We start from the raw sequence: 20,671 nt of genomic DNA, 5'->3' as shown, positions 1-20,671 counted from the left end.
TGACAACTCAAATAGCCCAGGAGTCTCTGATCCAGCCAAATTCCCTGCCGGCTTGGCCCAGCAGGACGAGGGCCGCTTTGTATATTCTTTATTGCGATATGCTGATATGAGGGAAAATTTTGTTACAGAACAAAATTTGGCTTTTACTAGCTTTACACGTAGTTATATACCAGCCTAAACCATAGACATCTGAAGCCCATAAAGTTATTGAATCCACAAAATAAAAATAAAAAAGACTTAATTTTTTCCATAGGTTTAAATATTGGACATTAAATTCAACCTTGTCGTAAAACAGACTCTAGACCACACACACTAAATGAATTAAAATTTTAACTATTGTTCTCACGGAGGGGGGGGGGGCGGTAGCCATCGGAGGCGGGTCCACCGGCGGAAGCAGTAAGACTGCTGTGTGAGAGCAGGAAACACCGTTCTGACACAGGAGCCGGGTATCTCGGTTGGGCTTAACGAAACAATACCCACTGCTATGGCTGTCGGGGCTGTGAATCTGCGCTGCTTATGCTGTTTACTGCTTTATTTCACGGCGACAGCCTTTGCGGGGTGAGTAACCGCACAGCCGGGCAGGCGCGGTGCTGCCCGCAGGGGTGATCGGCGTCTCTCGCCGGTACACATGTTGTGCTCTGATTGGTCTGCACGCTGTACGGGCTGCTGGGGCCAGTGGGAAATATTTCTGAATATACCATTTTATACTCTGCATGCTAGATATCCTCAGGGTGTACGTGGTAAAATGCATTCAGTGCTGTTTTCCGCTTCTCATAAGCAGGCTTCGTTGTTATTATCGCACAATGACAGCACCTGCAGCCCGCATCTATTCCCTTACGTAATTTTCTAATTTAAATATGCTTGTTTGCGGTTAATAATACACCGTTACGTTAGATGACCCCCATCACCTAGCGCTTACACCGGTTTCTCCTCTGTGTGTAATAATCCTTTCCTTTTAGATGGAGCAGAGCCGGGGACTCCTTCCTTAAAAATAGTTACAGGGAGCAGCTACTCCAGTTTGTATTTTTCAATGGTACATACCCATAGGCTGAGCCTGTCACCTTGGATTTATTTAAAATTAGACTACGCTCAATACATCGCTTTAGCGCTTATAGGCACTCAGAGTGGATATTTTATTAGCTCATGGTCGCTGTCACAATTAATGAAGTTCATAATTGTTCCTAGGCGTGATTTCTACAAAATCCTGGGTGTGAAGAAGTCAGCATCAGTTAAGGATATCAAGAAGGCCTACAGGAAACTAGCTTTGCAGCTTCACCCGGACAGAAACAGGGATGACCCTTCGGCTCAGGACAAGTTTGCGGACCTCGGGGCGGCATATGAGGTGCTTATGTCCGAAGTGCAGTCGGTTTGTGTGTGAATATTAGCACACATTCACAAATGCTAGTTTTCCATTTGAAATCAGCTTAACATCATACGATATCTAATCATGCATACAGGGGTTTTAACCTGCGTAGCTGACTAACCACCCAAGTAATCGTGGTGTTTATACAAATATGAACTTTATCGTATTTTAAAGACTTGAGTTTATTTAATGCTTAACTGTTATAGTTGGTTGTATTTATGAATGAACCTCTAGGCTAAAACACTGTGGTTCAGCATGATTCGGTCCACACTACCAAGAGGCGTGACTTAATTGCGCTGCAAAACGTTGCGGCTTTCCGATTGGTGGGAAGAAATGTGTGGCCGCTTTCTATTGGTTCTTGCCTTCAGGGTGATAGTTGAACCCAGAAGGTGGATGCGTGAAAACGCGAAACGAATCATTCGAATAAGTGGGGCGGGATTTAATTGTACGCTCTCACTTTGAGGGGTGGAATAGCTGCAGCTTCAAGAATTTAAGTCCAGGAAATAACACATTTAACCCACCGTAGAAACTTATTTGGCGAAAACTTACCAGGGAGTGCGTTAAAAATGTTTCTACTCAACCAAAATTTACTGATCAATGAACATCGGCATTAAAATGGTTCGCGATATCAGGTTCTCACGGACGAAGAGAAAAGGAAGCAGTACGATGCCTATGGAGAAGAAGGTTTGAAGGAGGGTCATCATCACAGCTCGCACGGAGATATATTTTCCAGGTGAGCAATGGTATGGAAGCTAGATGGGGAAGGAGGTGACTGAATTGTACATATACAAATGGTTCAGTGTTTTCCAACCTTGAGGACACTCCGACAGTCCATGGGGAGCTGGGATGGAGAAAAAACGTGGACCGGCTGGTGGGTCCCTGATGACCTGGTTCGGAAACACTGCTACAGAGCTGTGGATAGGATAGATACTAAGCTCTGTGTTTTAGTCACAGTTTTCTTTATGACTTCCTTATATGAATTGATTCAAAATAAAACATTAAATATAACTTATCTATGTCTTTTGGTATTTATTTTTGTTTTGGTCCCAGTTTTATAGCAGCATTTCTGAACACACGTGATTTGATGAGTGTGAGATCTCTGATCCGTACATCGCTGGCAGTGTGATACTTGTACTTAAATTGCATTTCCTCTTTGCATGTTGCAGCTTCTTTGGTGACTTTGGGTTTTTTGGTGAAAATCAGCGGCAGCAGGACCGGAACGTCCCCCGAGGAAACGACATCGTGCTGGACCTCGAGGTGACGCTTGAAGAAGTCTACTCGGGCAACTTTGTGGAAGTGAGTCTCTCATCCGTGCCTGTGTGGAAGATGATTCCGCTAGACTCGTTATACCCTTACGTATTACACCATTATAAGAGCCTTCAGCACAAACTCATTTCCTCCTCTTCCTCCATTTTTCCTGCTCAGGTTGTGCGTAACAAGCCTGTAGCCAAAGAGGCCCCAGGGAAGAGGAAATGCAACTGTAGACAGGAAACGAGAACCACTCAGCTGGGACCTGGACGCTTCCAGATGACCCAGGAAGTCGTCTGCGACGAGTGTCCCAATGTGAAGTGAGCTTCCACTGTGTCTGTCGAGATCCAGTCGCCGCACAGTGTCCTCGTCTCTCTCTGTTGTGCCAAGAATGGAATGTCGGTTCAATAAATATGAGAATATGACTTTTGAGAGTCTCTCTCAACACAGGATGGTAAATGAGGAAAGAACATTGGAGGTGGAGATTGAGCAAGGTGTGCGGGATGATATGGAATATCCCTTTATTGGAGAAGGTAAGGAGCAAAGGACTTCACGTGGGGATGCGGCTGGCGGATATCCGACTTCAGTGTGTTTATCACGCAGAATAGAATTTTGCTTTCGTAACAATGTAATGGTGACACTGAGATCCTGTACTGGTAATGGACAGATGGATGGAGGGATGGAATGAGTGAGAAAAGTGCTGCCAGGAATCCAAAGAACATCAGTAGACCTTAGATCTGTAAGCAAATTATTAACTTGCCTTTACTGTCCTTGTATAATCAAAACACACATCTGTGGTACGCACTTAGTCTGAATGTCAAAGATATACATTTATTTACAGTTCAAGCTATGTCAGTGTCCCAGGTTTGTTAATATAGAACAATGATCACTCAGCCCTTGACTGTTGACACACACATCAGACTGAGTTTCTCTGTCTTCTTTCCTTTCCTCTATCAGGTGAACCGCACATCGATGGAGAACCAGGAGACCTCCGCTTCCGCATTAAAGTGATGAAGTAAGAGTGCACTGGGCTCTGAGATGTTCTGGTCATACTGAAACGGGAATCAACTGTTTAACAACTACGAGGCTTTGAACTTCTCTGCCTTTATGAGAGTGGACACGTTCCCCTATGCAAGGCCGTAGTTTGGTTCTCCGTAGTGCTGTGATGGGGGGTGTCAGTGGTAATGTGTGACCGGACGTACCAACAGGCACCCGGTGTTCGAAAGGCGAGGAGATGACCTTTACACTAACGTTACAATCTCCCTCCTGGAGGCTCTGATGGGCTTTGAGATGGATATCGCTCACTTAGACGGACATAAGGTACGTATTCATACAGACTTGCATATTTTTTAGAATTTAGTGATTAATTGTCATTATTCAAGATGGATTTATTGTCAATACAGCAATATACGTGGTATGCCGTTTCACCCATCGAAATGCCGTTTCACCCAGTACACACACAGTAATTTTATTGACACACCACAGAGTGTGACTGTCACCCATATGTGACAGTGTGACATAGCAGGGGGCAGTTAATTCAGCACCTGGGGAGCAGTGCTTGGGGGCGGTACCTTGTTCAGGGTACCTCAGTGGTGCCTTGCTGGTCAGGGATTCGAACCTGCAATCTTTCAATTACAAGTGCGTTTCCCTAACCATTAAGCCACCACTGCCCATATACACATATGCGCTCCTATCAGGCTGATAATGAAAGCTGAGAAGTTACATGTACATGTTTACCTACCCCCCCCCCCCCCCTCCAGCGCCTGTGAAATGGATGGTGTTAATGCTTCTGTGGCAGGTTCACATTGCGAGGGACAGGATCACCAAACCTGGAGCCAAGCTTTGGAAGAAAGGCGAAGGGCTGCCCAACTTCGACAACAACAACATCCGTGGTTCCCTGATTGTCACCTTTGACGTGGAGTTCCCCCGTGAGCAGTTTGACGAGCCGCAGAAAGCAGGTGAGGGAAGTGGTTGGGGGTACGGGGGGGGGGGCAGGCAGTTGGATGCCCTCCCGAATGCCACCACGCTGCCCATTCAGATAAACATTCTCATTTACGTATGTCTACTGAGCCTTATATTAATGATAGTGCCTTATTCTGACGGTTATCAGCAAACTCCACTCCTCTGAACAAGATGGGTGTGTCATCTAAAGTCTTGTGCTGTTAACATCATATGCACAAGGCATATTGAAGTTTGGTGAAATCTAGTACCCCACCTAATAATCATAGTGCTACTCATTTTGGTCTCTGGGGACACAGAGTTAGTCCATGTTTTTGCTCCCTGTCTGGCAGTCCACATTGTTGCTGTCTGTGGGTCCCTGAGGACTGGACTCGGAAACGCTGATCTATTAGGTTGCTTATCTGCCTTCCCAGTGGTATATCTTGGACAGTATTGTTCATATAATGGTTACAACTGAGTTTTGAAAAAGCAGATACCATTTGGAATGAAAATGACCCTGAATATCAGATGGCATGTGCAATCATCTTGAGTTATTTTTGTGCCCTTTCTGTTTACTCATCAGCTTGAAATTCTGTTATGTTGTGAAAATAAGATGCAGCTGTTTAGTCAGAGGGATAAATCTCTTAATTTCAAGAAATTAAGCAATACAGTAGAACATATTTAAATTGAAAGTAGATTGAATTTGTGTTTAGTCAAAGATCATTTGTAGAAAATTCCTAGTATGTTATTTTATCCTAGGATAGTGGGATGTGCTGGTTTTTGCTCGGCCTCAGTTGACAGTGTAATCGAGCAGCATGCACTAAAATAGGATTAAACACCTCCCAGAGTGAAGTGTGCAGAGTTAATGTTGTAACCTTGTGACCTTTCAGGCATACGGCAGCTGCTGAGGCAAGCTTCAGTACAGAGGGTGTATAACGGACTGCAGGGGTACTGAAGATCCAGCTCCCCCGAACTGTTCCCTCACGCAAACACAGGAGCCAGCCTCCATGCGTGGATCTATTTATTTTTAAGACTGTACTCAGGATGGCTGGATTTGTATGTCCTCTCTTCATTTTTAATAATGTGGGCCTCTTGTTCAGTTTTTTAATAGTACCAGTGCCTCTGTCATGATTGTTTTTGGTAAGGATCATCGTTAGATTTTTATTTCATGTTTTTACTTGGTTTTTCTTTGACACATACCCCTTGATTTCTGTCTGATGAGATTGGGCCTTTGAGCTGTCAGTTATGCAGCTTCCACTGGTACAAACAGACAAGGTTGCATTTTAAATGAGCACGGGTGTCCTGCACTTGCGCCCTGTGACCTGTGTGGGTCTTTTTGAAATGTCTCCCATTGTAATCTTTTAATTTATTCCAACAACGAAGTATGCTTGTGCCTGATGATCGCCACCAGGGCAGTGCGCTGTTTGCACCTGTGTAAAACATGCCAGCAGACAGGAAATATTAAAGATCATAAGAGGATTAAAAGGTTTTTCTTACCGCCTGGGTCTCTGAGCACGTTTTCCTGGAGCCTTTGCTGCCATTGCAGTGCTGGGTTTTGCATAACAGTGTCCACCCTTGGCTGTACTGCCCAGTGCGCAGTGGGATTTTAGTTTGTTATGGTATCTGCTTGATCCCTTCCACACGCACGCAGGCCGTCCACTGGCCTACACTCCTACACACTGGACTTTGGCAAAACGGCAACATATAAATTGACATATTCATGCAAAAGCATAATAGATTTCTGCTGAATTCTAAATATTTAAATGGGGCTTGTTGACAGACAATGCTGTCCCTGGCGTGGTGTTTGCATACACGTTGATGTTTTGTCTTGCTGAGCCATTTATTACTTATGGATGCTGAGTAATTTAACCAATAACTTTTTTTATTATTATTATTACTGGCAGATAACAGTGAATTGTTATTAACGCGCTACATTAATGTGTTTTTGAACTGCAGCGATCAGCAGGGTCAGATTCAATTACATTTTAGATCAAATTGACTGTCTGCTGACCTCACTTCATACTTTTCCGTTCTAGTCTTTTACCAACCTTTAATCTATAAACGCTAAGTGTTTTACAGACAAGCCATGTTTGTCCTTCATGTGGGGGTGTTTTTATTGCTGCCATCTTAATGGCAGACAATACTGCATCTTAATAAAACAAGCGTTATTAAATAGAACTTGAAAATCTGCAGTTACCAAACGACGACCAGTAGGTGGCAGCAGCACATAACGGTTGTCTTGAGTTTAGCTTTAAGAATCGGTGTTAGCTGCGCCCGTGCTTAACCCGCCCGAGGACATTTTAGAAATACATCCCCAGTTCCTCACACTTCATAAACCGTACAGAACTAGCAGCTCTGTAACTTGGGAATCTATTTCTCCTGTATCAGTTTGTGAGTTCAAAAAAAGAAAACTGAAGAAACACGATGTGATTACAAGTATCCTTCTCCTGAACCAGCTGATGGATTAGGTGAAAATATGATGTGCTTTTACAGTTTCCTGGTTTGACTGGCACCCATGGTAGTCGCTTGATGACCACAACTATGGGCTGTCCTTCTTATCCATCAGACATGGTCCCAGTTAGCGTTTATGGGGGATCCTGAAACAGACGGCTGATTGTCTCCTCGAGCCTCGGTCGGGTACAACCGCAATATATGAATATATATACCCTATCAGGTTTGTATTGCTGATAACAGAACGAGAGTATATATTACAATTATGAACCAAAATATTTCAGGTGCCTTCAAGTCGTACACGTAGATTTTTGTAGAGCACGAGGGTCTCCGGCAGAGGGAGCTGAACTACCTGAATAACTGGATATGGAAAAAGTCAACTAAACCAGGAGTTTTCTGGGGATCTGTTCGAGCGGTGTATTTAAACACGTGTATATTAGTAGATTGTATGAAAGTAAAAATGAAAACACTGTTCGGAAAAGAAACGCAGGTGAAAATTCATAGCAGGGCTTCTGGCGCCCTTCCTATTGGCTGATGCCGTCGTGGTGATTTGCATAGACCCGCCCAGGCAGGGTTTCCTCCGCCCGTGACTCTAAGCAGGCTACATCTGGGAGAGAGAAGACGCGCGAGCGGGTGTCTGTGGGACAGTCTGGGTACCGGCACGCAGATGGAGCTGTGATGAGTGTAAGTGAAGGAAGGTCTCCTGCAACAGGCGAGCCCGTTTTAATAGAGGGTACTCCAGATTCTCAGACGGTGTATTAAAAAAGCGTGCTGACTGCTATGTGTTGAATGGCAGTGTCGCTTCCGTGCCTGATTTTTCTGAATTAGTTATGAGCAAGTAACCTTTTTTTTAACCCATTTAATTGACTAGCTTACCACTTCTGACAAGCTGCTTCTATTTGAAAATTCTGTCACCCGTTGTGGCTTTTTCTCCTTGCTTCCGAGATCACCGAAGATCACAGCAAGTCCTCCTTGCACAGAAGATCTTGTGCCAACTTTTAGAGCTGTTTCTAAATTTCAGCCAGGGGGTCCTTTCCAGCTTACATGACTCTGACTGCGAGGACCTTCTGTAATGTCACCAGCTTTGCCGGAGTCCTTTACGCTTAAGCCCTCTGGGGCGGAGAGGAGCTGGCTGAATAGGTCTGGAGCTGCAGTCCCAGCTGTGAAAGAGAAGCTCTCCCAGCTTCAGCCCAGCAGCCTGCATGCAGAGCAGCAGGTGTGGGATCGAAGAGTTCACTGCGTTTCCCAGCACTGGACCCTGGTCAGACGGGCCACGCTCATGCAGCGCCGTGTCAGGGCTCTCCTGGGACAGCACGCCATCCAGCACTTCATCCACCAGCTGAACACCCTGAGGGAGGGGTGTCTTGAGAAGGACGCACTCCCAGCATCCCTCGGTCCTCTACCACAAGACTCGAGCTTCCCTGGGATTGCAGAAGCTGGTCTCACCCCTGCTCTTCAGGGCCAGGATGCCTCGAGGGACGTCCACCGCCTTGCCAGCCATGTTCAGGTGGTCATGAGAGAGGCTCAGCTTGACTCTGATGCCACAGAGAGCAGCTCAGATGAGGAGCCTGACCGCGAGGTCACACCAGGACCACAGGGGCTGCCAGTGTGAGTAGCGGATGGATAGAGCAACTCCTTTCCGTAGGTGTGGCCTGATTGTCGATCACAGCATCCTGTGAAGTGCATAAATGATAGAGACCCCAGTGTTGTTTTTCTGAAGAACACGTTGGTTTGGTATAGCTCTGTGTAATCTGTTATTTCTCACTTTTGATGCACCATATGGACACTGTTTAATACATTGACTCTAAAAGCATCATCATGCAAACACGGCACTTAAATTCATATTCACTGGTTTGGCAGACACCTTGCTCTAACATGCCACTGTTTATATGACATAGTGGCCTATATTTTCTACAGTTACACTCACACAGCAGAAGTTTACATTCCTGATGTAGGCGGGCATTGTGTGAGCTGGTAAGATCCAATGAAACGCTTTCCTTATTTAGACTGAAAGTGCAGGGTTCAAACATCAGAGCATGCACAGCGCTGCACTGGGAACACAAAGCACTGCAGAGATGTTTAGAAACACACAGAGTCCGTTGGTTATACGCTGCCGGGTTTGGCTTTTGCTGGTGTCCAATCGTCCTGTCAGCATCGGTTTGTCACGAGCCTAGTCACCTCTTCATAGCTGCTTAACATTCTTGTCTCCTGATTGCCATCGAGAGAGCTACGTGCACGTCCCATCTTGCCCCAACCTCCTAGCACTCAGAGCTTTTCTTGATCTGAAGGACCACTCGAGTAGAAGAAATAGAGCCATGACTGATAGAAGCCTGAATCCAAAGTGACCTGCACAGCTGAAAGACACAATGCGAGCGCAGCGCTTTCATCAAGAGCAGCAGTCATGTTTGATTTGGAGTGGGTGGGTATCTTTGGAGTCTCTCCAATCACACCGGCAGATAAGCACCAAATCAAGGACAATATGGCTGAAGTCTCCTCACTCCAAGGTCTCGTCCTTGTGACTTGAGTTAGAGAAACAGGGCAGGGTTAGAAGAAACAGCTTAATATACCATGGAGGACATTATTCCCCTCCCCTTTCAGAGTCAAACTTTCTGTAATTTAGAAACAGGCACCATAAATTTGACATGGTTACCGTTCTGGTGATGAGAAAGTTTGAAATGCTGCAAAACAACAAATAATTTTGGATGCCTTAAAGAGCACGTCTACGCAGTCCTGGAAGACAACAGACCAAAATGTAAAGAAAAGCTCCCTTCTCTGTTCTCTAAAAGCTTACGTATTGTGTGTCATGCATTCACAAGCATCTTACACTTTTTGGTGTGATAATCATCACAAAGAGAGCATTGCAGTCGGGTTGTAGATCTCACTACAAGTCCTTCAGTTCACTGAAGCCTGACGTCTTTGTTGGTTTAGCATCTGCAGGCTCCGCATTTAGTGGTTGCAAATATGTTTCCTCATTTGTCTCTGGGTTTTCTTTCTTCAGTTTCTGTCAATATGGTTTACGTTTAGTATTTACAGTAAAATGGGCTCCAGCGTTAGTCGGGAATTTGAGGGGAATTCGTAGACCACAGTGATGTGGTGTAAGCCTGTCTGACTGGTTTGCTGGCTGTTTCCTCTGCTGTTTTCCTTGGTTTCGTGTTGGGTTTTTCCGCCATTGAGATTCTGCGGTGAGGCTCCCTGGCTGCTAAGACATTAGCCCTGTTGTCCAGGTTGCTCGCTAGGCTTTGGGGCGACTCTTCAGCCCCCTTCCCATGGTCCTCTCCCCTAGCCTCTAACACGCTCAGCAGGCTCTGGCATGGGGACAGTCTTGCTTTGCTGAGGTTGTAACCCAATGCTATGCTAACTGGTGCATGAAACTGGGAGCAGATGGTTACCAATACCACACGCACATGTCCACTATTTATTAATAAATAAACTTTGGCTCTTTACATGTATCTGAATGACAGCTGCACAGAGACACTTTCCTGTACGATATGCTTCGAGGAAGCTAGAGGGGCTCCATTCATCTTGGGGATGCCGGTTCTTTCTCTCTGCAGTCTGTCTGGGTCCTCGTTCTTCTGGTCACGCCGCGTATCTGGCACAGAGAGGTTCCTGCTCATTGCGGCCCTTAGCTGGCAGGGATAATCTGGGTCTGGTCCCAGTTCAGATGGCTATGGAGGGCCGAAGGGGTCCTGGGGCTTTCCCCAGCTCCGGGATTAAGGGATTTCCCTGGACGTGACGGCTGGCCCAGTGGGCATGAGGGGACTACAGAGTCATACCCCACAGTCCCTCCTTCAGGGACTGAGCAGAATCACTCTGCGAGATCACCAGCCTTTTGCCTGGTGAAGGAAGCCGCTCCCATCCGTCCATCCATCCATCCACATTCTGAAACTGCTTGTCCTATTCAAGATCTTGGGGGGTCCAGAGTCTATCCTGGACGCTACAGGCGCAAGGCAGGGAACAACCCAAAGGATGGGGCACCATCCAGAAACAGCTCCCTCGTTGGGCAACTTACTGTATGCAGTGTGGAGCTGGGAGGACCGGAAACAACAGCTCACACAGCGATCCACGGCGATGGGGCTGGAAACAGAAGCTCACTGTCCCCCAGAGAAATGTGTGACTTCTTCCTTTGATGTGAAAGTGTGTATTTTAGCTGCTAAGCAGAACAGGAAACTAATCCCAGCATCCTCTCTGTAGCTGTAACAGATTGTTGGAAACGGAATAGCAGTGATTTGGATGCACGTTTTCAATTTGCATTATGTCATGATTTCATCAGACCCAAATTTGACCTGTATATGGTTAGTTAACCAGCTGTGTTTTAGTTGTCATGTCGGGTGGGGTTTGGGCTAGGGCTGACCTGCTGCAGTTTGGTCATGATGTCAGTGTAGGGATGGGTACTGGCTATAGGGGGCGCTCTGATGGGGTCTCTCCATGCCGACAGCCACGGCGGGCGGGAGTGGCGCTGGCAGGCCGAGCGCGCTGAGATCGGCAGCCGTTGGGCCTGGTTGCAGGTGCGACTGGCAGAGCTGGGAGCCCAGATCCAGGTGCTCGATAACTTTCACAGGAGGATCGTCTCCAGCAAGGTGGGAGCCCAGAACAACACAGACCTTAGTCAGATTCATCACGGATCTGCTGCTGTTCAGCGTGGCCATTAGTCTGCTCGCATGGGTACTTTCTCTCCATTTCTAGTGAAAAATAACTTCCATAAACATGGTTCTTAATCTGTTTCCTGGAGTTAAAGTATCACCTCTTTATGCATGATGTCGTCAGACTTGGACGCTGTGCAGTGTGTAATGATTAAAAGGGGCTTTTCTCCCATGGCACTTCCTCGTTGTAGCTGCTGAGGAAGTTTCCTGGTGTGTGTGTCTCCCAGGAGCGGGTGGTCCTGGCAGGGCCACGGTCCTCGGCAGGCAACAGGGTCCAACAGACGTGCTCCTTGCAGACGGGACCCTCCCCTGCTCACCCCAATGACTCCGCCTCCGATCCAGAGGCAGGGCCCAGCAGCCTCACGCGCCTCCTGAGGAACATCGAGAGGCAGGTGAGGCTTCACAGACGCACAGCTGGAGCTAAACGCAGGTCAGCTTACTCTACGCTCCTAAGACTATCATACCTACCTATGTCATTCTTTGAGTTTCTGGGGTCAACGAGACCCCTCTCGTAATTGTTACTGGGATTTTCTCTTTAACCATTATCACCTTGTTCGCTCTCTCTCGCTTTGCCTTCCTCAACCATAAACTCCCTCAACCATAAATAGTGAAGACTGAGCATCATTGTGTTTGGTCAGTGCTCTGGGCAGTGGATGAGTCACGTGGTGGAGAAGTCAGGAATGTAGCAGTGGTGGGATGGATACAGAGGTGTGTACACGTTTTATATAAAGCATGAAGAATGCCTGATCAGGGGTCAGAGGTCATCAGAGGGGCGGTCTGTAAACTGCACGGGGGCAGTAGTAGCTTGGGCAGCTAGCGGGCAGTAACGTGATACTGGTGTTACCTTTCAGAGCGCCCAGCTGGCACAGATTGTGAGCAGACTGAGGGACCCCCTGTGCTCTGCCCCCCTGACCGTGCCGGAGCCCCCCCTCCCCGGCAGGTGGATCGACAGGGGCAGGTAGGAACAACGTCCCCTGATCTTACTGTCCTTCGTCACCGAAAACCTATAGCCCAATTACCACAGAGTTATTCAGCAGCGCGAGTTAGCTCAGTACATAATCATTAATATAGTGCATCGTTTATCTTAAAACAACACAATGTTCACGCTGAAATCCTGCCTCCACTCTGCATGTGTGTCGAGGTTCCCTGTTCTCCCCATGTCTGTCATTGTCCCAGAAACATTTTTAGGCCAAATTTGTGCCTCTTAATGGGAGTGTGTGGTTGTGCACGTGTGACCTGTGATGGCCTGGCATCCTGTTCAGGGTGTCCCCGGCCTTGTGCCCTGTGCAGCCTGTGACCACAACCCTAGGTTCACCGTGACCCTGTACTGGATTAGCAGCAATGAAGGTGGAGGGTGATGGGCCGAATGGCCTCCTCTCGTTTGTAAATTTCTTATGTTCTTATGCAGGTGGTGTATGTGTTGTTTAAATGTTCTTCTGCGAATGTTATGTGTGCTTCGCGTCGTCAGTGGTTCCCTGAGCAAAGAACGTAGCCTCCAGGTGCCTCTCCATCTGACCAGTCAGAATGGGAAGGAAGATGACAGAAGACAACTAAGTCAATCAAGTGTTGCTTAGGGCCCTGAAAAGACTTGGGCGGCCCCTGACTATAATGTACAAAAGACAAACATCAAAATTGTTAATTAAAGTACAATACAGATTTAGTTTTAACTGATTAGGGCTTCCTCACGTCTATCGTAGATGGTATTTCAGGTGACGTCATGTGTGTGACAGTGACATAATAGGTTGCTGATGGACTCTATACCATATGGCTCTCCATGTAAACATGACTCCTTTTGTTGAAATTGAGTTAATGTTTAGGTTATATGAAAAGTAAATTAGTCCAGCTAGCAGCTAATGAATTAAACACTAAGCCACCAGTTAGTTAGTTTCGTCCAGATGAAAGTAAAGGCAGTAGTAAGATTTGTGTTTTAGTTATATTTGTTTTATATTAAATTTAGGGCCTTGTAATACAAAAATGATCCTTGGGTCTTTTTTTTTCGTCTGTGTTGTGGGAGGAGCCTGTATTTATCCTGCATGAGTTTGTCTGTGGCTCTGCTGTTCCCCTGATGTGTCCTACTGGAGTGTCTCTCCTTTTTTCAGACAAGTTCATCTCAAGAAGCACCAGAGTCGTTGCAGAAAGTCCAGCCAATCAGCTCGTACCCGCCCCCTCCTCACCTACTGCAGGCGCCGCCTCTTCACCTTTGACCCCCGATGTCCATGCATGCAGCAAGTAAGAACTGGACCGGAGTGAGAGGAGCGTCCAGTCTGCTGTCTGTGGTTTAGCTGCGTCTCGAGCTGGAAAAAGGAGTCATCCCAGGTCATCCTCAAATGGCAAACAAGCCCCACATTTTTATGGCTTTGTTTGGCTTAGCCGTACAAAATGGTTCTCTTGATTTATTGCCCAGCACCGGAAGTGGGGAAAGCAGACTAACATTTAGCTTAAAACAATGAGTCCTTGACAAATAGATGCCTCCTCATTTGTGCTTTAAGGAGCTGCATTTAGTGTTTTGTGATATTGAAATCTGTCAGACTGCTGTGGTGTGAATGTTTGAGGGTGGTAGCCTGCAGTATCATGCTTTCACGTTGTGTGAGTCCTGTTTGAAACATATAGCTCTATTTGGATGAAAGGGCAGAATTTCAATCTTAGATGTGTATTTGTGTGAATTCTCACTATTAGACAAGTAATCTGGTTTGGGATGGTATCTTTTTCTGCTGTGAAATGGTTAGAGAAGCTGATTTCATCTTTACTAATTATATTCACAGATTCACTGCTGACTAATAGTAGTGGAAATGCTCATTTAATTTAAATTGTTACAGTCACTCTCATCTCTGGTATTCATTGTTGCCCTCTGTTGATGCCCTTACTGCCTGCACAGGAGCCCAGCCTTGCTTGCCCGCTCTGTGAATTCTGCCGTCCAACAGCTGTGAGCACAGAGCCCTACTGGCCCAGAGAGGCCCCCGTGGGAGTGGATGAGAGAAGGTGGGCGGAGCTGATGAGGCCTCACCCGGTGTTGTCCCTCTCCTCAGGTAAATATACTTTCTCAGTATCCAGGGGAGCAGAACTTGTTTCATTTTTAGATCCTGAAACATTCTGTGTCATCTACAGAGACTCCACTTTCCCTCTACCTCCAAAGTGCTTTCTGTGGAGATGAGAGGCAGCCAGCCCTGGTTCAGATAGAGAGGTCAAGCCCATGTTTTCTCCCTCCAACTAGGGATACGGTTTTTAGGACCCCACCTATGCTTGGTAAGGATCTTCAACAGGTTGGTGAAGTTTCCATCTTCGGCTGTCATCGCATCGCTGTCGCCCAAATTGCTTCGTGAGAAACGTTCATGAATAGTACCTTGCCGCACTTCCAGCTCGAAGGCCCAGCTTAGCTAACAGTGAGATTATGTGGTGATGGCACGGTTCTCTCAATGCTGCCCAAACTTTTGGTTTTTGAAAGGAGTCGTTCTGGTCAAGGTTTCTTCGGCAGGGGCGTCACTGGGACTGGAACCAGATGGAACCAGAAACCTCCGGCCTACAGGGTTGAGCCTGTGATCTCCATCCTAAATGCTGTATACTGTAAACCTGCTGCATGGGCTTCATTACAAAGAGCTGCCTTGTGCTTTGCTTCTCCATGTCTGGTTTATTATTATTATTATTATTATTATTATGATTATTATTATTATACATATACATAAACATATCATTGCCTCCAGTTTCCCCAGTTCCCTTTTAAGACAGAGGCAATGGAGGAACAGGGACTGATGCAAATTATGACGGCATGTTCTTGTATCTGGATTTGTTTACTGCTTTGCAGCCAGAAATATGAAGATGTTTGATGACTCTAGTATTGTCCTGGCTTATCTGGGCTGGACACTCTGTGCTATCTGTGAGAGCTGGGCCGCATTGTCTCTGTGTGGTGTGGTCTGGCCTCCGGCCGGCGCCGAGGGCTGTTCTAAGCATCCAGTCGCGTCTCCTTCACTCATGAATATGTGTCTCAGGAAGGTAGAACCTGCCTGGCCTGTAGAAGTGCTTAAATGACTGCAGGGTTAGTGCTTAAATGACTGCAGGGTTAGGGGAGATTTTGTGATTTATGGTAAGATGGGGCCTTGGCTTTGCACTGTGGAACCCCTGTGTCTTGCATCCCCTAGTGTTCAGCTCCAATCCGAAGTGTCAGACGTCCCACAGAGATGGGTCTCCTTTCACCCAACGAGGGCGGAGGAAGCGGAGGCACTCAAACAGGAGCTCAGAGGGTAGGGACAGAGGCTGCCAATCATGTAAGAGGGAGGAGCAAGATGGTGGATATCCTTGCATGTTGTGTTTATCAATACTCTTAGTTCTTAAGTTATTCACAGATGTTAGAATCCAACCAAAGGAACCTGAAGGCATTGATACTAATAGGGCACAGGGTCTGACCTGCGTGTGCTTTCCGTGTGGTGCGTGCCCACAGATGCGGACCCCTTCAGTAACCCTTCCACAAGCACGGAGGACAGCCCTGAGGGGCTCACGGTCCCCCAGGGCAACCGGACACAGATGCTCTCCTCCAACCTGGTGGGTTGCTTAGCCTTTTGGCACAGAGCCTGAAAACATCTGCTTTGATTACCAGGGCTAATTACAGCTCTGACACTGTTTCTGTGATTCAGTGCTCTGAGGTTATGGATCATTAACCGCATGAAGGTGCAGGTACAGCAACAGTCAGAAGTTTGAACACACCTACCCATAGAAAGTTTTATTTGTAATATTCTCTACATTTTAGAATAATTATAAAGATATCAAGACTATAAAATAACATATGGAATTATGCACTGACCAAAAAAGTATTAAACAAAAAAATATATAATCTGTTGGGGGGGGCAGCTCCATGGGTTGGAACTCAGAAGGTTGCTGGTTCAAATCCCATGGTCAGCAGAGTGATGCCATCATTGGGCCCTTGAGCAAGGCCCTTAACCCCGATTGCTCCAGGGACCGGTTGACCCTACAGTCTCCTCTACGCCAGTTTCATGAGGTAGCCTGCTGGGATGCTTTTCCAGCATCCTGAATGAGGTCCCACATATGCTGAGCCCTCATTGGCCACTTTTCCTTCTCGGTCAGGTCAGGCAGCCAGATCATGTGATGTGACACTATCACTCTCCTTTGAAGGTGGCTTGGCATGTCCAAACGTTTCACTGTCACTTTATATTTACCGTTTAACTTTGTGATGCAGAGGTGGGGAGACTTGGGCCGACATGGAGGGCTCTCTTTTGACATCGATGATGTCATCATACCCATTTCCCTGGTAACCGCAACCAAGAGGGAGGAATTGCAGCAGAAGCATATCGTCACACCCAGGTACTCTCACCTGTGGCCACTATACCACCATAGGGATAAAGACACCCATTTATAAAGGTCGCAGTCCCAGATATTAGTGTTATTGCAGCACTCCAACACAGGAGCCTTGTTTGGACACAGATTTATTATACATTGTCATGATTTCTAAGGTTCTGCAGATCAGTGTGTTTACATACTTGTCAATGATCGACGTATCAGCAGGCTGGTTTATTATTACTTAAATTTGGCCTAATGTCTAACCCAGAATGCTGGTCCGTTCAGTAATTTCCGCACCTCTGCCTCGAACAGCTGGCGTGTCATTGAGGTCGAGCCTCTAGATGCTGGAGAAGAAGCTCCTGTCAGGGTAAGGTTGTAGCCATTATCTCTGCTGGGGAGATGTTGTGTAATGGGGCAGCCATCCAGAGTTTTAAAGCAGGTAGATGATTAAGAAGACAATAGCAACAGAACACAGGTCTGCTGGTTCTAATGCTTTTAATACAGTCGGTCTGTCATGACACATGTGTGTAATTTCCCTCATTATGACACGTTTCAGTTCTGGTGTCTCTGGCTACCTTCCCCAGATGGAGGAGCTCTCAGACAAAGCCTTCGCCTGCAGACATCTGCCATACGAGGCCGCAGAGAGGCTCCGTTGGTCCTCCTGGGAGTGCGGCCGGGGCCAGAGGCGGAGTGGCAGGTGGGCAGAGCTGGTTTGAATCCCCCATCGGAGCGGCTAGTGTGATCAGCACGAGATGTGGAGCTCTTCTCACTGCTACGGGCCTCTTGGTGAAAATGAGCCTGGTCCTGCCCAAGTCACCAAATTGGGTGTTCAATATGCTCAGTACAAAAATAAAACCTTTATGTTATTTGTACATAATGGCAGTTGGAGAGTTTTCCAAACCCTCCGTCACGCCCACGCTCTGGGCTCCGTGTGAAGAATTTCAGCATCGCTTAATTCGCAAGCTGGTTTATTTGTCCCTAACAGGAGTGCGAATTAAAGAGGACTTTCATTGTCTCTGGCAGGAATCAGCACTTCCTGCTCATAGTTATACACACTTTGTTTACTCAGTCCCTACTGTCATTGTCTGTAAAACAAAGTTATTTTCTGTCTGCTTGTCCTGTATTCTCAGTGGTGGCTGGGAACTGATGACTGACAGCCATTCTGCACTACTGTTCGCAATCAGAAAATTCATCAGTAGCATTCAGCATTATTTAGAAAATGTTTTCCTAAAACTCGAATGGAAAAATATTCTGTTGCACATATTGGTGTTATTGTAGTGTGTAGTTGCCCTGGTCATTTTGGAGTTTAGGTGACTATAGGCAGTAAATCTGTACAAGTATGAGTCATGGATCAGGCCCTTTGACCCTCTGTGGAGATGCTGACCTGGTGGCCCCTCTAGGGGGCGCAGAGGAGTCCCGAGGCTCCTGCCTTTGTTTTTGTTTACCTGCAGTTCTTTCTGCATGACCGCCGACGTGTGGGGACAGTCCTGCCTGGAGCGGAAAGGCCCAGAGTGACCCGTCTGCGCAGACAGACAGTGACTGCAGATGATATGGAGGACAGCAGACGGCTTCAGTTAGAGGCGTCACCGCTGCCCATGATGGTATTAGTGGTGGCAGACGAGTTCCCTGCTGGCAGAATGGCTGCTAATTCATGTTGAGCAGCCATGACTCCCCCTGAAGGATGCCAGTGTAAACATCACAAATTTGCAAAAAGTAATGCTAAGGTACCAAACTGCCAAAACTGGATGCATGAATTGTAATGGCCGGACGAGACTTTATACAATTGTTTTAGATTTTGGACACTTTCTAGCTTTTAAAGCTTTGATCCACAATCTGAATATTAAACACTTTTCTAAAGATACTGCAAGATGCACCTGTGGTGTTCTTTCAATTGTGTCGTGTCCAACGTAGGTGGTTCAGTTGGCGTGTATTTTCAGCAAATTTGACCCTGATTACAGAGAACTCTTGGCTGGGGTGGCGTGAAGAGAAACATGCTGTTTTGGGTTATGGGTCAGCATCTTCTGCAGCATGTTGCCGTCGTGACGTATGTGTGTGAGCTACAAATGCTTTTAACTATGTTCCTTAAGCGTTTTGAGCTTTGTGGAGCCTGACAATCAGAACAAATTCACGCGTCTTAGTGAAGTGTGCTTCCTGTAACTCAGGTCGTGGGTTGAGGTCCTTCATATGGATACATTATCCTGTCCTATCCCATCCCATCCCATCCCATCCCATCCTATCCCATCCCATCCCATCCCATCCTATCCCATCCCATGCCATCCCATCCCATCCCATCCTATTTTACAACCGTGCAATAAGTAATTCTTCAGGAGTGGACATAGCATACGTAAGCATGCTTCATTACGTGTTTATGTGTGTGATTTCTGCGAATCTGCTACTTGTTTTGTTTGTGTCTTCCTTTGCCCTTGTGTCTTTTAGCCTGGGGCTTGTTAGCTTATTCAATGCAGATTAATACATAGTTATGTAACCCATTATCTAACCTGTTACCCAGCATCCACAATATGTGTCATGCACAGTGACTTTGCTGTCAGGTGGTACCTCTGGGAGATGCAAGAGGAAGAGGAGGCCCTGAGCCCTAATGGAGGCTCCCCAGCAGTGCTGGCCTCTCCGGGAGCGGTGACAGCGTGCCCTGTTTTGGCCGTTTTCCCAGCATGCAGCACAGTAAGAGCTGAACACCAGCAAGCAGCCTGGTTTTTCACAGCTGTGATGTACCAGTTCACTCTGCATTCTTGGTCCTTCTTACTGAGTGCCCCTACAATCCTTTGACAGACAGATACTTTAGTGACTGACTCTGGTTGGATACTAACATGATACTGAGTGGTTGTGCATTTACTTTAACAGTAATATGTCAAAATAAGCCCAGGTTTTACATATTTCTTCCCTGGGATACATGACGTAACACACATGGAAAATCATTTTGTCATCCATCAACATGGGGAAAGTGATCAATCTATCTGAGGCACAGAGTGGTTGACCTACTTAAAGCAGGTGATGGGTACAAAAATCCATAAGTGGTTAAATAAGCGACTAAGCGCTGTTAGCGCGGTAGGCAGAAAGATTACAAGTGCCGCCTCCACACTAGCGAGCAGCACAAGGACAGCATTACAGGGAGCAGCCCACCAAGTCAGACGGCAGCGCTATAAATATAAAACACAATATAGAGGTGGGTCTCTGCCGCTTCTGGGCTGTTTGGCTGCCAGTTGTACTGCGGCTCCGTGACACGAATCCCACAAAGAACTTCATAACCACTAATTTGCTTGCCTCTGTGAAACCGAGCCTTTCCAGCAACACGAGGGCCAGATATATAACTCAAAATCAACATGCGCATGTGAAATGCAAAAATAAAACCAGGGTTAATCTGTCTGTCTGTCTCTGTCTGTCTCTGTCTGTCTGTCTCTGTCTGTCTGTCTGTCTGTCTGTCTCTGTCTGTCTGTCTCTGCAATGTGTATCAATGTGTTCTGCCACTTTATTACGTATTTTTAAAAATTGGCTCAGGGACAACAATAAGAGTGGCACAAGGCAGAGAGGTAGCCAGCAAGGGACGCCAGGCCTTTGTGTGACACATACTGTCACACTGCAGGTTATTGGCCTGTCGGAAGGAGCCTGCGCAAGCATGAGAAGGACAGAGCAGGAGGTGCCCGTCAAACTCGTGGTCCTGCAGGTTTGTGGGAACACCATAAGGTGCATGTATATTACATCAGATTTTATGTATTACATTATTTGCACT

At 46.7% G+C, this 20,671-nt stretch overlaps 2 protein-coding genes across 16 annotated transcripts; both read left to right on the top strand.

The window, feature by feature from the left end:
- Positions 1-383: 383 nt before the first annotated feature.
- On the top strand, positions 384-6,046 carry LOC111857203 (dnaJ homolog subfamily B member 11-like). Its single transcript, XM_023837812.2, has 10 exons — positions 384-558; positions 1,186-1,342; positions 1,996-2,096; positions 2,530-2,659; positions 2,789-2,931; positions 3,062-3,144; positions 3,569-3,626; positions 3,820-3,931; positions 4,410-4,569; positions 5,440-6,046. The coding sequence occupies exons 1-10, from the start codon at positions 485-487 to the stop codon at positions 5,502-5,504; spliced, it is 1,083 nt and encodes a 360-aa protein (XP_023693580.1). The 5' UTR covers positions 384-484; the 3' UTR covers positions 5,505-6,046.
- A 610-nt stretch (positions 6,047-6,656) lies between these two features.
- kansl1l (KAT8 regulatory NSL complex subunit 1-like) lies at positions 6,657-19,558 on the top strand. 15 transcript variants are annotated; one of them, XM_072700804.1, is made up of 17 exons: positions 6,657-7,017; positions 7,116-7,223; positions 7,601-7,684; positions 8,083-8,608; positions 11,436-11,577; positions 11,868-12,032; positions 12,492-12,598; positions 13,740-13,869; positions 14,516-14,666; positions 14,746-14,883; positions 15,774-15,875; positions 16,073-16,173; positions 16,826-16,950; positions 17,239-17,293; positions 17,483-17,623; positions 18,327-18,527; positions 19,461-19,558. In XM_072700804.1, exons 2-17 carry the CDS (start codon positions 7,202-7,204, stop codon positions 19,461-19,463), a joined length of 2,193 nt encoding a protein of 730 aa, XP_072556905.1. In that variant the 5' UTR covers positions 6,657-7,017; positions 7,116-7,201; the 3' UTR covers positions 19,464-19,558. The 15 variants fall into 15 exon arrangements, 14 of the variants coding, with proteins under 14 accessions (XP_072556905.1, XP_023693567.2, XP_023693554.2 ...); XR_002841322.2 differs by having other exon boundaries at positions 6,660-7,017; positions 17,511-17,623; positions 18,412-18,527; XM_023837799.2 differs by lacking the exon at positions 19,461-19,558 and having other exon boundaries at positions 6,658-7,017; positions 18,412-18,580.
- Positions 19,559-20,671: the final 1,113 nt, after the last annotated feature.

Source organism: Paramormyrops kingsleyae, chromosome 16 (genome assembly GCF_048594095.1).
Source record: "Paramormyrops kingsleyae isolate MSU_618 chromosome 16, PKINGS_0.4, whole genome shotgun sequence".
In the NCBI taxonomy this organism is placed as follows: Eukaryota; Metazoa; Chordata; class Actinopteri; order Osteoglossiformes; family Mormyridae; genus Paramormyrops; species Paramormyrops kingsleyae.
The sequence above is the reverse complement of the archived record's forward strand: the minus strand, read 5'-3'. Positions and strand labels throughout refer to the sequence as shown.

Excerpts from the sequence above, each read along its gene's own strand:
- LOC111857203 (XM_023837812.2), top strand. The coding sequence starts at position 485 with ATGGCTGTCGGGGCTGTGAATCTGCGCTGCTTATGCTGTTTACTGCTT. Across the intron at positions 1,343-1,995 it reads ACCTCGGGGCGGCATATGAG|GTTCTCACGGACGAAGAGAA; the intron begins GTGCTTATGTCC and ends TCGCGATATCAG. Across the intron at positions 3,627-3,819 it reads TTCCGCATTAAAGTGATGAA|GCACCCGGTGTTCGAAAGGC; the intron begins GTAAGAGTGCAC and ends ACGTACCAACAG.
- kansl1l (XM_023837786.2), top strand. The coding sequence starts at position 7,202 with ATGAATATATATACCCTATCAG. Across the intron at positions 8,609-11,435 it reads GGACCACAGGGGCTGCCAGT|CCACGGCGGGCGGGAGTGGC; the intron begins GTGAGTAGCGGA and ends CCATGCCGACAG. Across the intron at positions 16,174-16,825 it reads AGATGCTCTCCTCCAACCTG|AGGTGGGGAGACTTGGGCCG; the intron begins GTGGGTTGCTTA and ends TTTGTGATGCAG.